General features: G+C 38.8%; 1 protein-coding gene across 3 annotated transcripts in view; it reads right to left on the bottom strand.

Moving 5' to 3' along the window:
* The window catches only part of LOC140948688 (97 kDa heat shock protein-like), a 19498-nt gene extending 5935 nt beyond the window's left edge, over positions 1–13563 (bottom strand). Inside the window, exons 1-14 of one of the 3 annotated variants that reach the window (XM_073397952.1) lie at positions 13313–13563; positions 12986–13043; positions 12697–12837; positions 9275–9397; positions 8827–8926; positions 7805–7932; positions 7484–7567; positions 7088–7248; positions 4644–4720; positions 4271–4529; positions 2751–2884; positions 1578–1792; positions 847–924; positions 307–507 (exon numbers count right to left, since the gene is read on the bottom strand). In XM_073397952.1, coding sequence (XP_073254053.1) covers positions 307–507; positions 847–924; positions 1578–1792; positions 2751–2884; positions 4271–4529; positions 4644–4720; positions 7088–7248; positions 7484–7567; positions 7805–7932; positions 8827–8926; positions 9275–9397; positions 12697–12837; positions 12986–13043; positions 13313–13419 — 1866 coding nt within the window. In that variant the 5' untranslated portion in view covers positions 13420–13563. The remainder of the gene's footprint in view (positions 1–306; positions 508–846; positions 925–1577; positions 1793–2750; positions 2885–4270; positions 4530–4643; positions 4721–7087; positions 7249–7483; positions 7568–7804; positions 7933–8826; positions 8927–9274; positions 9398–12696; positions 12838–12985; positions 13044–13312) is intronic. The other 2 variants (XM_073397951.1, XM_073397953.1) reach the window with 2 other exon arrangements.
* Between the last annotated feature and the right edge of the window lie 9910 nt (positions 13564–23473).

The following is a 23473-nucleotide window of genomic DNA, read 5'->3' as shown; positions in this document are numbered from 1 at the left end:
ATTAAGATAACAGTTAAAAACTTTTAAACTTATTATCAGCAATATTTATTTTCTTATGTTATCTGTACATTGACAAAAGCAAAGCAAATATTTTTTATCGTTCCAAGACATCCTGTTAAATAGGAGTGTTGATTAAAGAATCACTGTCCCATTAACAAGAAACTAACCCAACTGGGGCTACATAAACCTTGAAATCAAACAAATATTACCGCTTTTGCCTTTGTGAGCATGACCTGTGACTTACTGATGCATGTTGTGTGGCTATAATGAAGTGCATTGCACAGTAATCAACCTTAAAGAACAAACCTCTTTCTCAATAGCTTCTTGTAACTCAGACTGTTTCAATGCAGGAACTGATGACTCCACTCTCAAATCAATTGTTTTTACTTGCTGTTTCTTTTTCTTGGGTGGTGCACCATTATCCTTCTTAACTTTGGAATCTTTGTCATTTTCTACACTGTCCTCTTTGTCCTTACCACTATCTGTCTGCTCTGTTGTTTCTGAAGTCTACCATAAAAATAAGGATACAATGTACTAAGAAAAGGTGCAGCACAACATGTTATTTCTAACAACTATTGCATCATTAACTTTAAAAAGCAATAATCTTCTAACACTGATTTTCATGAAACACTTGTGACACATAAAAAGTTACTCAAGTTAAAACAAGTCCAAAATAGAGTGTCACTAATTTTATATGGGAGAACACCTTTGTGCTCAAGGTTCAGAGACTCAACACCAGGTCACTTAAGTAATAGTCTTTATTGTTAAAATTCACACTAGTATTCCACCCTCCTGTTGCATTGTAGTAGTTCTTGGAAATTTTAAATTTATAAGTTGTAGACAAACCTCAGTTGATGTCTCCATTTTTTCTTCACTGCTCTCTTTTTCCTGTGACCCACTAGATCCTTGGGCTTCTGTATCATCCTGTACCCCCCCCAAAAAAAACAAACAAATAGTTCATAAATAAGCAAACAATAACAACAATAAAAAAATGTTGTGGTATATGAGTACAAAATAAAATATACCATAACAGCACAATACAATATACAATTCTGGCATAAATTTATAGATGTACATGTCCCTTTTTTTTTCAGTATTATTGCCACAACACCAAAGTGCCTTCTTAGCAGTTTCATCTTCTTTCCAATTAATTTGACTGCCTAATCAAAAGAGATGCTTTTAATTCGTAAGTTAAAACAATCCCTAAACATGCAAACTGACTCTGTTTGGGCTAAAGACTGTTTGTTAATAGAATTTTCCTTTGTATTAAAGTATGCTAATTATTCCAGACTCAGAACTCTTTTTAAAACAAAGTGTGAATAAAGTGTAAAGTATTTGCATCATTTGTTACTTTACAAGTATATAGTCTTGATAATGGCATTACAATGCACAGAAATGTTAACTCTTTACGCTCTTCTTTACTTTTTTCTCTTTTAGTAAATTGCTGTTAATAAAAAGATTGATTTTTTCCATTTTTGTTTGTTTTGTGCAAAGTAATGTATACATAGCAAACATTTTTCAGAAAAGGAAGAACCAGTTGAAGCATGACTTGTATTTTCTTTCGCCTAATTTTGTACCTTGCTGGCATCATCGCCGGATGTTTCTTTTGATTTGTCCTCCTGTCCTTCAACTTCCATCTTCTCAGTTTCAGGTTCAGGAATGGATGCAAATTTCTCCACCAAACTTGCATTAACAACATTCAAAACACCATGGATGTCTAAACGAACTTTCACTTTGATCTTTGATGATTCTCCATCCTTGCTAGGCACCACATCCTTGATGGAAAAACACCCTGACAGAAAAAAGCCTCAGACTTTGATGCAAGCGTAACAGTTTAACCAGATTCCCCGGCACTAAAGTCTGGTAGTCGCCAGCAACACAGTCAGAGTCCTACTGTTGTATGTGGAGTTGATTGAGTGCACATGACCTAGTGAACTTAAAAAACTGGAGCCATAACCAGAGTTGGATGAACCTGAATGTTTCCATTTTATTTTACTCTGCTTCAGACACCATCGCTTACAATCTAGTGAAAACCAGATTGTCAGAGTTGCATGGTTCATACAGAATTTTTTGGGAAAAAAATCAAAGCAAGGACTTTTCAAGGACTAAACCCATTTTTTCAAGGACTTCTTTTCCCCAATAACATGAACTGAAGACCTTTAAAATGCGCAGGTGGAAGGGCGTTCACTTATTGCAATACCTTCCTTCATTAAAGCACGGTTAAAAGGGTGCTTCAAATAACGGAAAATGTACTATGCCAAGAACACCGAAATCGTAAGAAAACACTTTCTTGATCACCAAGGAAAATTTGTGTATTGCTCCGCATTGCTTTCGATCATTCCTTTGTGCAAAACATGTTTTTTTTTTTAACTAAGGTTATTTTTATTCAAGGAGCTTTCAAAAATAATCAAGGACTTCTGTGGAGAATTCAAGGACTTTTTAAGGATATCCATCAATTTTTCAATTTTCAAGGACTTTTCAAGGCCTGTGTGAACCATGGAGTTGGAAGAAGAAGCGGAAAGATAAACCAATAACTGTGCTCACTCTCAAACTTGGTAATTGGTTTAGTTCCTCTGCTTCTCCAATAACCTAGTTTTCACTAGATGGTTAGTGATGGAGTAGTAATTGAAATCACAACACTGTCCTCACTGGATTGTAAAGCTATGCTTCTGGTTATGACACTGGTCAACACCGTCCCTGTTGCTAGTGAAACACCAGCCTTATTTTTAAGGATTATTGAAGGGGCTTACCTATAAATCCATCTTTAAGAGGAAGATCAACATTTTTATCATAGCTTGCTTCTAAGTTGAATGGTTCTTTGCGATAAAAAGTCAGCATCTTTGAGAAAGGGAAATTGTGGTTAACAGCAAAAACCTCCATCTCCCTGGGGCAATAAACAATAAGATTAAACAACAGCGTTGAAAGTTGTTCTAAGAACTGTCTAGAATTTCATGTCAGTGAGCAAATAAGATGAGTCAGGGGAAGAGAGACTGTAAGATCAAGTTTAAGGTTGAAAATTAAAGAAGATCATTGTAGTTTGATAACCTAAGCCTTTGTTCACAGTTATACACTCAGGAATGGCATAATATTAAGTAAACAAATTACAACCATTTCTTAAAACAGGTTGATGGTTTGCTAACAGTCCTTATAAGGAAGATTGGTGACAGTTACATTTGTTTTGACATCAAGCACATTATTGTGAAAGTCAAAATGATCGTTTAAAAATAACAATGATTACGGCTTCAACACAAGTTGTCAAAACAGCAGTTACTATCACAAACAGAGCTAAATCAATGATTACCCTAAAAGAGGCATATCAAATCATAACCTTAAGGTACATGTACTGGTAACACTACTATACCTTTGGTAAATTGTTTGAAATATTTAAACTAAAATGGTGCCATCATGCACACCTTTTATTCTTACTTGATTTGAAAATACTAGCCAAATATCAATGAGGGCATAGGATTTGGATTATTCATAACAGGTGAATTTAAAGAGATTTGTATCGACACCTTAACATAAACCACCACAGGTAACCCAAGCTTGAAATATGAGCATTGGCGAGCATCGGCATTGTTGCATAACATTTGAAATATAAGGATTTGTATGGGGAAAAACCTATTAACGAATGAATGAAGAGTCGTGGATGATAGGACAACAGACATGCCCCCTTACAATACATTTTTTAACATGTGAACAGTAAGCACGGACGTCAGCATACAAAGCCGCCACTGGCAGCCACTCTCAGTCCATTTGTGAGCTTACTGTACCCACCCAGCCCATGATGTGAATAATGTGATGTGAGAAGGTTGACCACAACACCGGGGTCTACGCCCCTACTCTTTTCAAACAGTGGTGCAGGTTCTTTTACGTCCCACAAGAATCAGATCAGTGTAAGTGCTGTGTTTTCCTTTAGCAGATCTGATCCATTGCTTTGTTCCAGTGCCCAACCTTGGGAATCTATTACTTAGAGAGCAAACCGATTCCAATAATGCCCATCAAATGGCCATAAATCAGCTTGGAAACCACACAGGAAAGAACAAACACACAACTTAAGCAAGGTTAGCCGATTTTCATTTAAATCCTTTTACATTCGTAGGCAACAGAAACAATTTTGTTTTTCTCCCATACAAATCTTTATATTTTGAACGTTACGCAACAGTACTGATGGTCATATTTCGAGCGTGGGTCACCTGTAAAATCACTTACCTATCAAGGTGTTAAAATGTTAGACAGTAAATAAAAATGAAATTGATTCAGTTCATACCCTTCATCCTCAGCATTGTGTGATTTCCAGTTGAGAACAATAGGATATGGTGACACATCATTGACAGCAAATTCCCGTACTCTGAAAGTAGGTGAGAGCATTGCACTTTGCAGGGCACAACCTCTAGCCACAGCCTCATCTGCATTCAGAGTTGTGCTGACCTCTTTCTCAAAAGCTTTCTTTATAATATTTTTGACAGCAGGAATGCGTGTAGAGCCTCCCACTATTTCAACTGCCTCTATATCAGCAAGCTTTAGTCCTGTTGAGAGTAACACCAGAAAGTATTTTTATATGTTATAAAAATAATTATGTTCAGTCAAACTCAATCACAACAGCCACTTTTGCGATATGAACAATACAATAGCATACAAACCTGATTTTTCCAGCAATGATTTTAGTGTTGCTTCTAGTCGCTGAAGAGAACTTGAAATCATTTCTTCAAAATCAGCTCTTAAACAAAAACAGTCACACATCAGAAGAACTGACCATGACTTTTGTGTATGAACATGGACTCCTCCTCGCCTCCCCAGGAGAATTTTTTTTGTTCCTTATTATTTCAAAGGGCTTCAGGAACAACCTGCAAATACAGCTGTGTCTCCTTTCTCCTTGCCACTAAGTCGCAAAAGAGATGTCTGTGCCTCAGTAACAGAAGTTCCATACTGGTGACATAAATCAATGTTTACATAATTAATCTGGTAGTCATGGGGTTTCAAATGTAAATTTGTTGGATTTTATGTTTCTCCTGGTCAATTATGGTAATGTTTTGTGTCCTTCTGCAAACAAGCTCCAGCAAAACTCAAATGCTTCTTGTAAAGAAGAATGTATTCCACAAATGTTGACTGTTTTGTGGCAGATTCATTGCATTTACATTTGACCTTTGTTGCCTTTTGTCTTTTGTCTGTCATTTGTACACAATAGCTAGAACAATAAATGTACTACATTGACCAAACAGAGCTCCTCAACAAAGTTCGGACAGATTTTAACTCATCTGTAAGGAATTTCTGCCACTGAGACGCAAAAATATTTTCTGCATAACATCCCTAGCGGCAAGGAGCAAGGAGAGATGACTGTATTCACAGGCTACTAAGGGAATGATTGGCCAATCAGGATCTGTGTGCTGTGCATATATTTGGTAGTTCTTAGGGGATAGTATAAGAAAATGATTTGATGCCTTAGTAAAGAATTCATTTTTAACAAAATGGCTGTCACACAATCACCTTGCAGTGGCTTTTAAGACCATACTTTCATGCTGCAAGGTTAAAAAATTAATGCACCATTTAAAAACAGAAATGGAATGGTTAAGTTCAAATACATCCTGAAAAGTTTTAAATTAAGAATTTTGCCTTTGAGGACTTTGACCTAAATTTTTCCACGGCCAGCAGAGCACATGTCCAGTTTTAAATGAATTTAAAATGGCAGCAAAGTACTTTCAGATACATTTTGGTCAGAGAAATAACATTTACAAAGGAAATATGTTTCATATAGGCGTTATATACATTTTAAATTACACTTTAAAGAAAACTTAGAAAATGTGCCCAAATTTTAGACAAATAAAGTGCTGAATTTTGTCATGTGTTCAGCAAATTTTACTTCTATCATCCAGTGAGTGTTATGTGAATTGCTTCTAATAACATTTTTCAAGAAATAATTTTTGTCTTTTCTATTCATGACATAAGTTCAACACATCCAGTCTCATGGCAATGAGAAAGTTGGACTGAGAGAAAGTGATTATTGTTCAAAAGATGGATAGCACTATCCACCCAGATAAATCACTATCCAGCAGATAAGTGTTTGGGAAACCAATTGCGCTATCAAGTACATAGAGATTTATTCGGTGGATAACATTATCCACCTTTTGAACGATGGGGGCCAGATTTATTTTGTTGTGTGTGTGAAGGCTGCAAATTAGTTTGCAGAGTGGGAATTTGAATGCATAGGATCTAACAATTCCATGCAGCATACTCAGCCCCATTCACACATTTCAATTTTAACCCATTCGCTCCTGGACATTTTGCCGAAAAACGCGCTTCGAAGGTAGTCGAGTGGTTTTCTGGTCACCGTCGTGCTATAAAGAGCTAAAACTTACCACAAACTGGTTTACAGGTCGAACACTTGGCGAACTTGTGATCCAGATGCAAAATATCAGCTTGCGAAGTTTGGGCATGCGCAGAAAGCAAAATTTTGAGATAGTTTTTGGGTTTAAAAGTGACACAGCAGTCTTGACTTTTACTTTTCGCTTTCTCTCCTCCCTTCTTTTTTCGCTTTTCTTGCCTCATTTTTCTTTTCTCTTGCTGGGCATTTAGTGGGCTTCATTTTGGTGGGAAGAGTTTTTAGGAAAGCTTTTAGGATCTTAGGATTAGGTGAAAGGAAAGGTAGGTGGGTAATGGAACAAGATTTTCATGGAGATTTTCAGGTCAATGTCGCGTGGTTTTTTGCTTGTTTCTCCGGTGTCCTTGACTGAATTGTGCTCATTCTGGTATGGTTTGAAAGATCTCTTCACTCTGCACAAGTTAGCGAAGAAAGTTGTCCTTAACCGTTAAAACTGATGACATCACAATGGGTAGAAAGGACCTGGATCCGCACGGGCGGTTACGGGCGGTTCAGGGGCGAATGGGTTAAACTTGCGAGAAAAGTTATTAATGAAGTCAATTTCACCCTTAGTCTAACTCTCTCATTAACACAGTTAAAATAATTAGACTCTTATAAAGGCCTTAAATTTAGCATACTTAATGTATATCATGGAAACCTGGAGGGATAATTTTTTGGTTTTTATAATAGTGGCCTTATAAGCACAGAGTGCTTAAGCTGAGGCTATACCTTTTCAATCTCCCTGTAACATCCGTATCTTCCATCAGACACTCAACATTCATGGGTATATCCTCTGAGTTAGCACTCATCAGCTTTTTTAACTTCTCACATTCTCGGAGGAGGCGAATATTAGCTTTCGCATTTGTTGAAACATCCAACTTGTACTTCTTCTAATCACGGAAAAAGTAATGTAAGGTTGTTAAGTGAAAAGCATGACATGCAACAGGATCTTGCTAATCAGCCACACATGGTGAAGATAACTGTGTGACCTAAACAGATTTTCTTAGTGTAATAAAGGAACTCTATCCAAAGAAGCATATGGACAGCTAATGTTTCATGTAAATGTGTGCATCAAACACTAGCTGTAAAGTTGATAAAAGACATTAAGCAAAAGGAGTAACCTACTTTAAATTCTTCCATAAAATGATCTCTCAACACTTCATCAAAATTCCTGCCTCCTAAGTTTGGATCGGCTACAGTGGCAAGAACCTACATGGAGTTATAATAAGCTGTGAGTATTGGAAAGGATAAACTTACTCAACAAAATAGCTTAGAATAAAGAATTGATCTGTTTACCAATTTTGGCAAGTGACGTTCATTTTTAAGGATACTTCACATGTTATTATAAAATTATAATTCACTAAAAAGTGTTGAAATCAGGCTTGTTTTGTCTTAGCAGTCTCAAATTACATCATACAAGTACATGACAATGTACAATGTACATACCTTGAGAGTTCCCTTTAAGAATGCACAGGCCGAAACTTGTAATGAAGAATGACCCATATCAACAAACACCACATTCCTTGGTTTTTCAGTTGGAAGGTCTTGTTTGTAAATACCATAAGCCAAGGCAACTTAAAAAAAAAAAAAAAACAGCCAAGCATGTCACCTTTTTTGTTGCATGTTGCCCCTGGAGATTTTGCTGAAAAACACGTTTTGAGACTTGTCGAGTGGTTTTCTGGTCACTGTCGTTCTATAAAGAGCTAAAACTTACCACAAAGCCATTTAGAGGTTGTACAGTTTGCAGCCTTCTGATCCAGATGCAAAATATTAGCTTGTGAAGTTCAGGCATGCACAGAAAGCAAAATTTCGAGATGTCAAAATTTTTGCTTTCTCTTATCCCCTCTTTTTTTGCTTTACTTGCCTCATTTTTTTCTCTCTTGCCAGGCATTTAGTAGGCTTCATTTTGGTGGGAAAAGTTTTTAGGATCTTTGGATTAGATGAAAGAAAAGGTAGATGGGTAGTGGAACAAGATTTTCATGCAAATTTTCAGGTCAATGTTACATGGTTTTTTGCCTTTTTCTACGGTGTCCTTGACTGAATTGTGCTCATTTTGGTATGGTTTGACAGGGTTGTCAAAAGTAGCCCGCTGCTGGCAAAAATCGGTGCCTACTTGGTTAGTCCCGACCGGCTACTCTGCTTGGCATTTCTTTATGGATGGCATTTTTAAAATAAAATATCCCTGGACTAGCCGGTTACTTTGACAACTCAGCCGTCTACTTCAAAATTTTTTGACAACCCTGGTTTGAAAGATCTCATCACTCTGTACAAATTAGCAGACAAAGCTATCCTTGACCATTAAAACTGATGATGTCACAAGCAGTAGAAAGGACGTGGATCCACTTGGGTAGTTACAAGCGGCTCAGGAGCGAATGGGTTAAGCATATTTTATAAGTGCAGCAGATAATATCCAGTCTCTTCAGCCTTACACAATGATATAAAGTGGTGTACATGTGTAAGAACTGTACCTGCTGTAGTATCATTCATAAGTCTAAGACAGTTCATTCCGGCCATGGACACTGCATCCAGCATAGCTCTTCTTTGTCTGTCAGTATAGAAGCAGGGAACCTACAAACAAATAATGCTTCATAACAACCAATACATGTACCTCAGACCTGCAGAGAGCAAGGAATTGGGGGGTAATAATATCAGTTTCAGCTGAATTTTTGGCTCCCCAACATTAAAGAAGCAGCACATAGGGCAAACTATGATATTATGCAAAACAACCCATAAACAATACTACGCTCATCAATTTACAAACTACAAAAACAAAACTTTATGTATAATCATGTCTTTTTCTTTACAGCTTCTTGCCATAAAAAGACCTCAGATATCACATTTTGAAAGCCTGAATGCCCTGTTGACTTCCAACTTTTAATATCACTTGACTAAAAGAACAATAGTATTAGTACTTACAGATACTACACAGTCTGTAACTTTTGTGGACAGTTCAGTTTCAGATATCACTTTAAGTTTTGTCAGGATCATGGCCATAACCTGTTCTGGAGAGAATACTTCCTCATTTTCCAAATAACGGACCTACAAAACAGAAGCAAAGTTGATCCACAATGGCCCACATTTCTTACCAACCTACAGGAATCTGGGCCTACTTATATTTGACTTGTATTGCTACAAGTAACATTGCCCTGGGAGCAAGATATCTGGGGAGCCCTGGCTCTCCCTCCATTTGCACACCACAGTCAGAGCACCCCAGGGGGCATGCTCATAGGCAAGGCAGAGAGGTAATGCATATGTAAAGAGGTCTACAGATACCAAAAACAATGAACATCACTTTAAAAAAATGCTGATACAAGTCCAAAAATGTATTTCACTGTGTTAAGTATACATGTACACGTCTTTAGCCTTCTCTATGATGTGTGTGTGTTTTTCTAAATTATTGTTGCAACAATGACTCTGAAAAGCCCTGTGGGGACAAGACAATAAGATATGGATGTATGTATGAACATACATAGCAGCTAGCTATTATTTTGGTGAGCAAAAGCCAATGAACATTTGGATGCCAAGAATTCAATTTGCAATGACCAATTAATGCAACATATGCTAGTACTTTCCATTCTACTTTATAGTTACTAATTTTTAGCCGAGCTCTGGCACGCAAAGCGTGCCTGCGGAGCACCATGGGTAAGTAAATCTACCCATCCCAGAAAATCTGGATATCACGTGACCGTACACCGCCCGCCTGCCCACCCGCTGCCCGTCTGTCTGCACCACAGGCATACTGATATTTACTCTCACACTTTCTAGCTACTTTGGGAGCCCAGGAGAAAGCTGATTGCACATCAATGTTGTCATCAATTGACAGCTGTCAAAACAGGGTATCTGCTGACCAGTATCACCTAACCGTATCGTGGGCTCAGCTCTCGACCCATCAAGCTCGAGTATTTTTTGAAGTTATCCGCTGACAATTTACTCGTTTTCAAATGATCGCAGGCTCATGTTTACTTTTTTTTAAAAATTCATATCAAATATGTTGTGTTTATGTCAGTATCACCATGCACTATTACGATTTTGATTTCAAACTGACCTCAGACGCAAAAATTCAGCCAGTTTTTTTAAAATACAGGCGGGGAAGACCTTTTCTAACCATGTCCACGTGTTGGTCACGCTCCACGTCCAATTTTTATGCTCTGATTGGTTAAAATTTAACAGGTGAGTTCATGTGTAAAATTTTTGCAGCATCTTGAAAGTTGTTTACTTTGACAGCTGAAGCTGACAGAATTTTGAGTCAACTTGTGATGTTTTTAACTGCCTTTTTCCACTGGATGTAAAAAATGAAATACAGCTGCCATCAAGAGTGTTCTCTTATTCATGGCTGGTTTGTTCATTGGGTTTTTGGTTGAGAAATGTGTCGCTTGTCAAAGCCGATAATCCGATTTCGGATGGCATCATTTTTGTTTTTCACCCTGCTGGATGCGTACGAACAAAAAGGCTCAAGCAATCCTTGCCTTACTTGATAGCTTTCAGGAGCTGCATCTCGAAATATGGTAAGCCTGAGTAATTATTAAGTCCAGCGGCACAGTTTATGAAGCTAGTTTATGCATGTTTGTATTTAAAAGATTTAACTGAGACACTGATCTGACCTAGTATGAGGTTTCATATAAGCTTAAGCTTACAGAACTTTAAAAAGCCTTTAGTCGATATTCATTCACCGTAAATAGAAAGAAAAAACTTTTGGAAGAATATTTAGTTATAATTTTGGCTGTAGAAAGAAAGCTTTGAGCGATTTTCTTGTAGTGAATTCATCTTTGAAAAAAGCAAACACCGGGAAACCGGCAGCTTAAAACATAAACTTAATCTTTAAGCTTACTAGTAAAGACTTGAGCATTCTTAGAGACACTTAAATACTCATTTGTTTTCGTGAATGAAAATTGTTGTCTCTGAAAATGTTCTACCGAATTAAGTTTCTTTTGATTGTTGGTAGTCTCAAAAGTGTAATTTTCATCGCTTTGTCGTTTGTTTTCAGGCGTTCATAAACATCGCTTGCAGGAGTACTCAAAATGCCGAGCATATCAAACGCTTTTTAAGATTACACATCGTTATAAAACCATTAATAAAAAATAGACTCAATAAATTCTTTATCACGTTGAAGCGTAACTCTTTTAAAATTTCTTCGCAAATTGGGCGCTTGTCAAAAGCTAGAACCAGCTGGCCGTATAGGTGATTTTGGACATTTTTTGGACGGTTTCGCTAATTAAAAGTCCACACGTGCTTCGATGGTCCTGAGTATTGAATGAATGCAATTTGTCTTGAAAAACTGTGAAATACTGCATTTTGTACGAGGTCTGTATGATGGGCGCCTCATAGTACTCTTTCTCCTCAGATGTGGTGTATAAAAAAAAAAAATTAAAGAATGGTTTGCACGCACCCAGATTTATTGGCAAGAATTTCTAAACTTGTCAAATGCAAAAAATTTGGCCTGATTTGTTTTCCACACCTTATCTACTGTGATCAAGAGCCATTATTGCTCTTAAATGTGACCAAAGACTATTTTTTTTCTTCTTTTTTTTTTAGCTGTGGCTAAATCTATATATTATTTGTTGGTTCTCCCCCTGGCTCCTGGCTCCAAGCTCCAAGCGGTTCTTCTTATTATTATGTAAATGCTAATGATAGTGTTTCAGCTTCCACTCTTGAAGGACTTGTTGACTAAGCCTAACTCAACTAAACACCTAGCCTTATACACATTTGAAATTTTAGTGCCCATAAAATCAATAATTATCAGTTGGTCACAACTACATCAGAGTGCAAAGAAAATCATTTTTACAGCTTGCCATTCAGGCAAGTTGAAGCTAGCATTTACTAGCCCAATTGTTATTTCAACTAGCCCCAAAAACTTTTTAACGAGCAGAATTGATTGCCCAGTTCTTCGGTTATTCGAATTCCTTTAAAAACATCACTTGCCCATCGGGCAAGTTAAAAACAGAATTCACAAGCCCGACAGCAAATTCCACTAGCTCCGGGCTATTGGACACTACTTTCTTTGCATGCTGTACATGTATTTCCCCTATCAATTTTCAGTTTAATGTTGATCTATTTTATCAATAGTTAGCAAGTGTTTAATACTGATTATCAATATCATTGACTGCACTCGTCAGGCATAAATTTTAGTAAACCCATGCAGAGAATAAAGTAAATTCCTGGATGGACACTCCATCCGGCTAGATATTAAAACTTATTTCAGACTCCTTACTCAAACCAAAAGTAAAGACACTTGTTACCCTCTCCGTCCACAACTTTATGGAGTACCATACTGCCAATTCAGATTTAACCACACATAAATGAAGTTTAGAGCAACTCAGCTTCTTCATAGTTAAGCTTACCTTTAAACCAATGCTATCCCCAGGCCTTTCAACCAACTGACAATTTTGTCTTCTCTTTTCTTCCGCAACCACTGGATCGCTAAATTTTCTTCCAATAAGTCGCTTGAATTGGCTCACAGTATTTTTTAAGTTAAAAGTCATCTGAAAGTAAAAAAAAACATTTTGATTTACTTTGAGCTTATAATATTTGGTTTGCGTGCACGTATGCATGATGTGCATCACTCGTAATGTTGTAATAACTCACGGAGATCAGAAATGCACGAGAACAACCACAACTAAAACCAATTACCTGGTTTTTGGCATCGACTCCCATACTCCTGGTTCTATCTCCAAACGACACAACGGTCCTACCGTGAGACAAATTACAAAATGAGACAGATTAATTGGAAAAGCCCTGTGCAGATTTTTTTTATAAGCTTGGGTTAAATTGATTTCTAGCTAGCAGTTTCATACCCAAAAGCAGGCTAGTTGCTTCGTATTTTGAAATTGCTTGCTCTGAGTTTTGACAAAAACACAAAAGCATTAATAGCCATTTTAGCCAGGGGCAATAAAGAAAACATACAAGGCTAAAACTATGCAATATATAAGCTTGAGCTTAAGCTTAAGTGAAACTCACGGCGTTTTCCTGTCACTGTACTCGTTAACAATCGTCTCGATGCCTCCGCCGCGAGCAACGGCGACGTAGCAGATCTCATTTCCGACGTCAAACCCAACGACAGACATGGTTATTTCTAAAGATCCACTTTAACCGAGCCCTGGAGTGAGTAAATCACTCAAGATAAGGCAAAATCTCCGAGCAGCTTTCTCGAGATGAATTCACGTGGCGGAGAAAGAGAAAAGTAGCCGGTAGTTGCTGTCAGCCATTAAATTTCCATATATGGAATGATTGCGTCACCACATCGTCCCCAGTCTTTCCACCTCGGAAGACGACCAAGGGAAGGGCAAAAGGGATAAGATTGTGCAGAAAAATGAGAAAAATAATTTTCGAGGCCTGGTCTCCCTCTTATCTCCAGGACTGGATGAGCAGGCCCCTCACTTACTTTAAAAAGATCTGGATCCACTACTGGCAGCTCCTGACCAGTGGTATAAGTGCCTGCGATTTGAGCTCTTCCTCCATTGAAAGGCAGTGCTTTTCTACCACTCCCATCCCACTTTATATAAATACTTACTGGTTCTTAAGTACTTTAAATCCAGGTTCCAAGGGCAACATCTATATGCGAAAAGTTTGTTACCGAGAACAATCAATGCAGATTGTAAAGCTCTTCCGCCAGACATTAAGAGGATAGAGACTTTAGACTATTAAATTTTCAAGCGTACTGTTAGGGACGATAGTTAATTTTCATAATTACCTCATTACCTCATTAATTAATTTATTTGGTTGTTTTCGGCGCAATGGGTAACCTTTGTCAAGTATTCGTAGATGCATGTAGATTTAGATATGTAGAAATTGCAATGAGGGATTTTCTGGCTAGCTATTCTTGCGCATTACTCACACTGGATCAATGCTCCGATCAACTTACCGTACTTTATACGCTGATTAAAACGTTTATAGAGGCTCGTTATATCGGGGTTCCATTGAATTCAAGTCAAGTCAAGTCAACTTTGTTTAGGCAGAGTGGCCCTATCAGCCATTGGCTGGTATCAAAAGGGGCCCTGCGGACTGTTACGACTACACGATAAAAATTCAAAAATTCAAAATTACTTTAAAATGAAGTGCAAGGATTTTAAAAAGTGAATAAAAGGGAAATCACATATATTCATGAAAATCACAATTTGTTTAAGATTACGACAAATAAGAAAGCTATCGAAATTACCTAAGTATTTATTTAAATATTAATAAGAAAAACTAATGGCTAAAATGAAATCTAGGAAAGTTCTTAAAAATGGAGAAGGCGACGTGGTTTCTTTTATTTATGTGGGTAAATTATTAAAAACAACCGCACCTGAAAATCTAAATGTGTTTTTTTCTAGTTTAGGGTTCGGTAGATGAGTATCGTTCCTTTGTTTTGTCTTGTAAGTGTGAATAGTGCGATTTCTGCCAAACCGTCAAATTATTTAGATAGTCCATTACACCCGTTACTCGTTAGACTATACTGTCAAGCTGCATTTTCAATTCCTTTTACACATGGCTCCGGAGTACTTTCCTTGGGGTGCTTATCATTCACCCCCTTCCGTCACCGTAACAAGTAATCCTGATATTCCGAGGGCGGGGTCATGCCAGGAGGGGTCATGCTCATTTACGGAGAGTTAGACCAATTGTCTCATTGAGGTTCTTATTCAGGAACCCATAAACAGGGACACCCGAAAACAATCTAACCGTTCGTTCAAAGACCGTTTAAACTCAAAATGCTATAGAAGCGGAACTCAGGAGTCACACCATTATTTACTATTGTTTATCCCATTAATAACTCCAGCTTTTTTTCTTGTTATTCTTAACTCCCACTCAAATAAACATCTTCATATTCTCTGCTGAAGAGAGGATTAGGACGAACAGCTGAACAGGGCCAGAAATCATGAGCTTTTAAGGAATTCTAAATCTCGCAATCCTCCAGTGCATTAAGTTCTCAATTCTTTGTGAGAAACGGAACATTTTCGAGAACTTTCTAGAAAGTTCTAGAATGTTTATCATCTCTTGAAGACCTTTGTATTAAAAAGTGCAGTGTACACTCTCTAACAGTCTTTATGTCGATGAACCTTGTATTAAAAATTAATGTGGGGCCCCTGGCCCTCCAGATCCCATTTAAGGTGACTCGACCCAGTTTTTTTTAGGGGGTACCATCCTACTTTGAAGCTGTCTGGTATCCCCACCTTTACTTTTATCGTAAGTATAACACAAAGAATGGATAACATATAGATCAATCTACAATATAACATAAAATTTTTGGCGATCGGAGTAAATGTCACGTGGTTATAATGCCACGCCCCTTTGAGGTCTGAGTCCAAAATCTGCTGTTGCCAGCATTTTTTCGTGAAAATCTCTCGGCTACACATAGTGTGCATTAGTGCCTTGCGCTCAACAGAGTTTCACCAAAATCGCAAAGACCCAATTCGAGAAATTCAGCGGTTTCCAAATTTAGGTCATAATTTATGCGAAAATGATAAGCAAACTTTACACGGATTATATCTAATAAACCAAGAGATTCATCCCTTTATTTTGGGCATCGTTATAACAGATGGGTCCTTGCAAGTCAGCAAAACGCTTTAGGGCCTTGTAAATGCGCGCGATTTCGAGCAAAGCAAACATATAGAAATTATAGTTTTCGCTATTTATTGACATTTGTCGGCGTTTAAGAGTCAATCTCACGAAAAAAGCATTTTCTTAAAAATTCGTAGTTTTTTTTCCTTCAAATTTTTTCAGGGCCACAATTGATTAACTAACTACTCGGACTCTGAATTTCATGGTCATTGAAAAACTGTGACATTATCTTCTATAAGCTCAAACTTGAGTAAACATTGAAGATTTTTAGCGTTTTGGCTTAGCTTGTGCTTTGGGAGTTGTCTATTGTTTCTAGTCTGTCATTATACAACATTCTTGTTCAGCACGCGTGCAATGACCGCGCTTGGCTGACTTCCGAATGCTCACCGAGATACTATAAATTTGGTACAGTGAGACAGGCCATCGCGTGATACATAGAGGTTTAACTAACAATTTTTAATCAATTCTCGTGCTTCTTGTGTCTTTGCAAAAAAATCAAGAAGTGCTACACACTAAGTCTACTTACTATTACAAAAATATCATTTTTTCATAGGTTTAATGCAAGCCAATAATTAAACCAACTCGTGACGGGAATATCTCGGTGAGCATTCGGAAGTCAGCCAAGCGCGGTCATTGCACGCGTGCTGAACAAGAATGTTGTATAATGACAGACTAGAAACAATAGACAACTCCCAAAGCACAAGCTAAGCCAAAACGCTAAAAATCTTCAATGTTTACTCAAGTTTGAGCTTATAGAAGATAATGTCACAGTTTTTCAATGACCATGAAATTCAGAGTCCGAGTAGTTAGTTAATCAATTGTGGCCCTGAAAAAATTTGAAGGAAAAAAAACTACGAATTTTTAAGAAAATGCTTTTTTCGTGAGAAGGACTCTCAAACGCTGACAAACGTCAACAAATAGCGAAAACTATAATTTCTATATGTTTGCTTTGCTCGAAATCGCGCGCATTTACAAGGCCCTAAAGCGTTTTGCTGACTTGCAAGGACCCATCTGTTATAACGATGCCCAAAATAAAGGGATGAATCTCTTGGTTTATTAGATATAATCCGTGTAAAGTTTGCTTATCATTTTCGCATAAATTATGACCTAAATTTGGAAACCGCTGAATTTCTCGAATTGGGTCTTTGCGATTTTGGTGAAACTCTGTTGAGCGCAAGGCACTAATGCACACTATGTGTAGCCGAGAGATTTTCACAAAAAAATGCCGGCAACAGCAGATTTTGGACTCAGACCTCAAAGGGGCGTGGCATTATAACCACGTGACATTTACTCCGATCGCCAAAAATTTTATGTTATATTGCAGATTGATCTATATGTTATCCATTCTATGTGTTAGACTTACGATAAAAGTAAAGGTGGGGATACCAGAGAGCTTCAAAGTAGGATGGTACCCCCCCCAAAAAACTGGGTCGAGTCACCTTAAATCCGCCACTGCTCTTTTCTGGCCTCTATGATGGCCAATTCATAATTAAGGAATACGGTAAACGAGCTTCACTTGCATAATAGCTTTTGACAAAGCGAGCTGAATGTCTTTGGATATTTTCTTCGGGTTTTTATATCTTTAACTATAGATGGGCTTCTTACGCATATTCCAAGCGTGGACGAACTATGTATATTACGAAAAATTCCTTCATGAGAAACTAAAAAAGGTGACTTACCCTACTCACCGCGGTTATTTTATCGATATTATATCCCCACAAGAGAGAATGAACCAAGAGAGCGAATCCCTGTGCTCCATGATAATTTGGTTAAATCTATTTAAAGTTCGGGCGCGTGTTGCAAAGGTTATTTTTGTCTGTTGTTTCCGTGACCCGCGCGGTCTACTTTCACGTGAACGTGACATGTTTCGCCGCCAAACCTTTGGAGTTTGACAGCCATTACAGTAATTAGCGCCAGGAGCCGATACTAATCGGCTCCTATTGTTGACATGTTTTTGATCAGCGCTTTCCTCTCATTTTCATTTACAAAGGGATTGCAGTATTGGATTCAAAATCTCACTTTGAGATTAAAGATTGAGATTTTCTAACGGCTGGTAGCTGGTAGCCTCATTTAAAGAAACGAATATTGAATTCTGACACACTGTGAAAGCCAGAGGCAAAGATTATCACCCGCGAAACAAACACAAATCAGGTCAGATGCTTCAAGCTCTTAAACAGTCGCTAACCTGGATGCCAGAGAGTTTTGTGCCCACATTTTTCTAGCGTCCTCACAAAATTCAAATGTTTGGCGGCCAAACATTCACGTTTGAACCCACTTTGAAACTATTTTCTCGTTACGTGTCCACGGTTGGATCCAAACGACGGTATCACAGCTCGCGGGTGTGCGTGGATGTCGCCGGAAGAGACAGTTGTCGTTTTAATACAATAGGTTGTTGGTTGTTTATACTGATGTAGCGAAGACCCCAATGAGCAGTTTTGTTGGAGTCGGAACCGCTTTCTCTGGCAACTCCTAGAAGCCAGGACCGTTTTGCTCTTCGGCAGCTACTCTGGCCAGATTATGAATTACCCGCCAAGTGTAAAATTACATGATGTCACTCAAACCGACCAATAAGGTGGCGTCCTTAAAATAACCACGCAGTATAACACAGAACCAAGAATAGATTGAAAATAATTTTCATGGGAAGAGGGTCATGTATGGGGGATTCGCTCTCTTAGATCATTCTCTCTTGATCCCCAACTCGGATGAGACTGTAATTCGATACCCAAAAGGGGTTGATGGTCTACTGACTCAAGTCCTATCGCTTTCAGGGTGTATTTGTTGTTTATATCATAATTACTTTTTCATAAGTTCATACAAGAGAGAATGAGCTAGATTCTCTCTTGATTCACAAAGGAGACAAAGATTCCTTTGTTAGCTGCGTTCATCTTCCGCACAGTCACCAATTCTGTAGAGTATAGAAGACAATTAGCTAGAAGGGGAACCAAGATATTACCCTGGGGGACCCAATATCTAACTTCGCAGCATGCTGAGGCCACGCCTTCAGGTATGACACTTTGGGTACAAGCCACTCTCGTATCTGAATGACCTAAAGTTCCGGCTACACCGTAGTGAAAAGAGCTTGGCCAGATGAAGTTGCTGGTGCATATACGGTATCAAAAGCTTTAACTTACGGAAATCTATAATTAGTACATCAACATTGTGACCATCATCCCTCCATTTATCGATCTCATCAAAATTTGAAATCAGCTGCGTCTCACATGATCGACCTTTTCTGAATTAAACCATGTTAGGAGAGAATTCGACCAAGATATCATGGGTCTCACAGCCCTGCATCAGATAATGCGCTTGACGATGAGTGTTTTCTAGGACTTAAAGCAAACAGAAGTGAGTGATACAGGTAGATAATTTGCAGGATTAACAAGTAGATCGCCTTTCTTGTGAAATGCTGCTTTATTTGTTGAAGGCCAGGTTTGAGGGACTGCACCAATATGAAAGGATGCTATTTAGATGGAAAATAGGTGCTATTTCGGTTGCCGCTGCCTTTAGTACTCTAACGTCATGTAACATAATCAGGCCATTTGTCTCTTGGGGTTCAACTTGTTCACTACATAGATTTTGGTACCCTGATGTTGAAATTTGCAGTTTTGTAATAGTCACTCAAAGTCTGGTCAGATTTACACCCTGAATTAGCACGATCGGTGTCGCCTGTACGTTGAATTCTGTTCAGTCATGTCAGGCCCGTAGCCAGGTTTTTTACGGGACGGTGCGATGCAAGGAAGAGGCGAACCAAACTAGACAGAAGGAGCAAGTCTCTAAGGGAGGGGGGGCGGGAACTAGGTTTATCATTATCTGTTAGACGGTGAATGTTCATAAGATCCAGTGAAGAAAGCATCTCTTGTGCCGCGAGTATTACTTTTTTGCCACAGAAAACGGCAGATATTTTAAACTCATTGCTCAAAGATAAAAGGCTACTCTAAAAACGAACAATGCATATCTTCATCTCCTTCAAGCACAAGTGGATCCGAGATCCACCCTTGTAATTGGCTGTTTAACAGGCAATTCGAAAACGAGAACAATTCCCAATGGCTGAAAAGGCCTGATAAATGCGTCCAGTCAGAACTGTTCAACCGCTCTCACCACAAAACTAAAACAAAGTTAAAAGTAGCGTTTCTCTCTGGGTAGCAACTGTCACGGCAATAACTACAAATGGAGGAATAATAACATGATCGGGCTCCAGTCTTAAGATTCGCGTTATTGTGACTTACATGACTGAAAGGGCTTGGAGTTGACCGATGCATGCAACACTACCAGAGTAGGGTAGTTTTGATAGGAACATCAAAATCCTGCAAGCAACGCAAAAAAGCTGAGTCCAGCACGTCAAAACTATAGCAGGGAATCACATACCCTGTCACACTTTTAAAATAACAATTCAGATCCAACACTTTGCATAAAAGGATGGAACCAAACGGCAAAGGTTGTTGGGCCGCTTTTAACAATATATTATTAAAAAATATTATTATTAGAAAGGAAAATCCTACCTGACCTACAGCTAGCGATCAGAGGTCCATTTATGATAAGGCAAAGATAGGAAACTACAGGAAATCACTGTGCTGTACAAGACCACATGACCTGTCATGAGAAAATTATTTGCTAAATCCACACCACGAATCCTCCAAAACAGACTTAAGGACAAATGGAAGGAGCAAGTGACGTATTAGCAAAGGGGTAAATGCCTTACCGAATCCCCTCTTTTATAGTTTACTCTCAACGCTAAAACACTTTTTGTGGAAAGGTTGAGTCAGGCTAATGCGTTCTTATTCGCAGTATTATCAATTTTACTACACAGTCAGTGAATTAGAATAGAACAATACTCTAAATGCACTTTGTTTTAATTCTTGATCAACTAAAAAGTAGACCCCTGGACCCTGTGGGGGGCAGGGGATGCGAGCGCACCCGTCGCACCCCCCTCCCTACGGGCCTGCATGTTTACCATCTTCCACTTCTGATACTTCAATCACAATGGTGACCACAATTGAACTCACTTGATGAAAGGTCTGGGGCAAATACCAATTCCTACGCTTCCTTGTTAAGCACATTTAATCACGTTTCGTACGTGAGAAACTGTAGGGAAGTGTAAACGATGTATTGTCTTCGAATATTGTTTCCCCTTCTCTCCTGTTTCACAACGGACAAGCGAATGGGTTGTGAGAAGTTTCAAAGGTAATTTCAACAAGTTTCAGGTTTTCTGCCCAACACTTCAGAAAGAGACAATTTTTTCGAATATTTTTTTTGGTTGAGGGCGGGTGGGGGGGAAGGGGTGGGCAACTATCCCCTTGCCCCTCCGCTACCTACGGCCATGTCCTAAAATAACAGTGATGTATACTGCGACTAAAACTCCACAGCCACCTGTCTTTGGTCGTTCCTTCCTAGTCATTTGAGAGTTTTATGGAAATATTTCAGGCCCTTCACTGTTCCAACTGATTGCCTGAAATAAGGTTGAAAGGTGCAGTTAGGACTCTTATAACATTTGCTTAATTAACCTGCGATCAGAGAGCCCCTCTTCCCTTTTTGTAAAAGAACACCTGATCGCAGAAATGTAGAGGCTGCGCTCACTGCCATTTGACACTCCATTGCTGTCGTACATGATATCATTTTTCCGACGTCACGCGATGAAGTACACTTGAGACTGACATACGCTCCGTCTTTAATTTACTGCGTCCTTAAAACATGTGTGTAAAAAATCAAAGAACAACCGGATCAGTCAGATTCTAAACTGTAATCTGTTAACTTGAGGTCTCAAAAGGTGAGTGTTGTCATGATATCATGTAGCAAAACAGTAATCCACCTTAGTCTCATCAACTAGTTGGCACGGGCGACGTTACGACAGTAAAGACGTTGGAAGGGCAAATCACTGAAATTGTAAACTCATATGTCGCCTACCTAATGAGTTAAGCAAATGAGAGCCATAATCAAAACGTTTGCTTTTAAAATCGTCAAGTTTGTTTGCGGTAGAGCTCGGTAAGTCGTAGACAGTAATAGCTAAACACCATTTTTCGGTAGTTGCATGAATGAGCGCGCATTCGGCTCGAAGAGATTTCACATTTTTGTTTGCTCGAATTGTGCGAATAGCACAAATGTTTTCTGTCTTACCTCCTAACGTGCTATCAAATGGTCCCACAATATGATATTGGGCTCATTATTCTAATAACTTTATGAATGAACTAAACGATACAGTTGTATGCGCTGTCTCGAGGTACGGTATATCACTCAAGTTTTACAATTCTCTCTTGTTGATTGACTTGATAATAGTGATCGGTAGTGGGATCGGATATACAGTAGTTAATCTCTCCCGTTCAAACCTTGGCAGCGGCTTCCAACGCTGGTTCAAGGTTGTTAATGATTTCAAGTATCTAATAAAAACAAGCCTAAAAGCGGAGGCGTAGCCATCTCTGTACGTACTCCAGTACGCAAGTGCCGCGTTCCTGAAAAAATGTCGGAGATAACTGACAGAGAGAGCACAGCGCAGAAAAACCAGAAACGATGCGGTTGCCAAGGTAACTCCGCTTTCATCTCCCTTCAAATGACTTTTCCAAAATGAGGAATGCTTTCTTTTCCCGGTAGCTTGCGTAGCGTGGCGGTTTTGTCGGGCTCACTAGTGAGCGGCGAAGCGGCGAGTTTTTCGTTCCTCCCGCCCCAATCTCCTCGCAGTTCACTGCCCTTGTACACCTTCGTCCACCTTAGCTTGTTTGCACGCCCGACCAAAACATCAGAGTCTTCTTTCAGTGGATGCTTGCAATTCACGCGCAGGCATTCCGCTCCCTTACCATAGCTCGCGCGTTCTAATATAGGCTTGGTAGCGAGAAGTTTGCTGTTTACGAAGGGGACTAGATGGCAACAATAGCACAAAGCCGAGAAGAATGGATGAGTGAAGACCATTCAAATGCTCGAGCGTTTTACATTGCAGTTGTAGGTAGTGACTCACGGGTTGGGTGGATCATGGCACTTGTATGTCTCACTCTCTAAAACGAACACCTTCTCACTCCGGACTTTGCGCTTTGTGCCGACAGGCATGCGCAACGACCGAAAAGGAAAGCTTGTTACAAGGCTAGAGTTAGACCCAAAAATTGTAAAGGACTCCTAAAAAAACGTGAAAATTACATCGATCAGCTTACCGGCCTCGTTACCCAGACAGCTCCGCATGGCAAGCGACTGACTTGAGCTACCTTAATGAACTATCTATTTGATTTCTATACTTTTTGACCTCTGATTTTGCTACTCAATTGTTTTGCTTAGGCCCACAATTTAATAGATCCCAAGATCTGCCTTCAATGACAGGCCTTTAAACGTAAACAGCGAGTCTTAGTAATAATTACTAATTAAAAATGAGTGGCCCTAGCTAATCATCTCTAGGCATTTATAAGAAAGACAACAACTTAGTTTTATTGAGTCTAGTTTCAATTTACAGCCGCAAAAAGGTTGAAAATCTAAAGTTTTGGGTACTAACTCTTTGTCAGTGCGAAGGGTTAGCACATGGAAACTGAGGCGGATTTAAGTGAAATTGATTGACGACGCAGCACTGTCAGTTTCTTTTGAAAATGGGGGCCTTCTCATTTTTTTAGA

Source organism: Porites lutea, chromosome 9 (genome assembly GCF_958299795.1).
Source record: "Porites lutea chromosome 9, jaPorLute2.1, whole genome shotgun sequence".
Taxonomy (NCBI): Eukaryota; Metazoa; Cnidaria; class Anthozoa; order Scleractinia; family Poritidae; genus Porites; species Porites lutea.
Note: the sequence above shows the minus strand (reverse complement) of the source record. Positions and strands in the feature narration are given on the sequence as shown.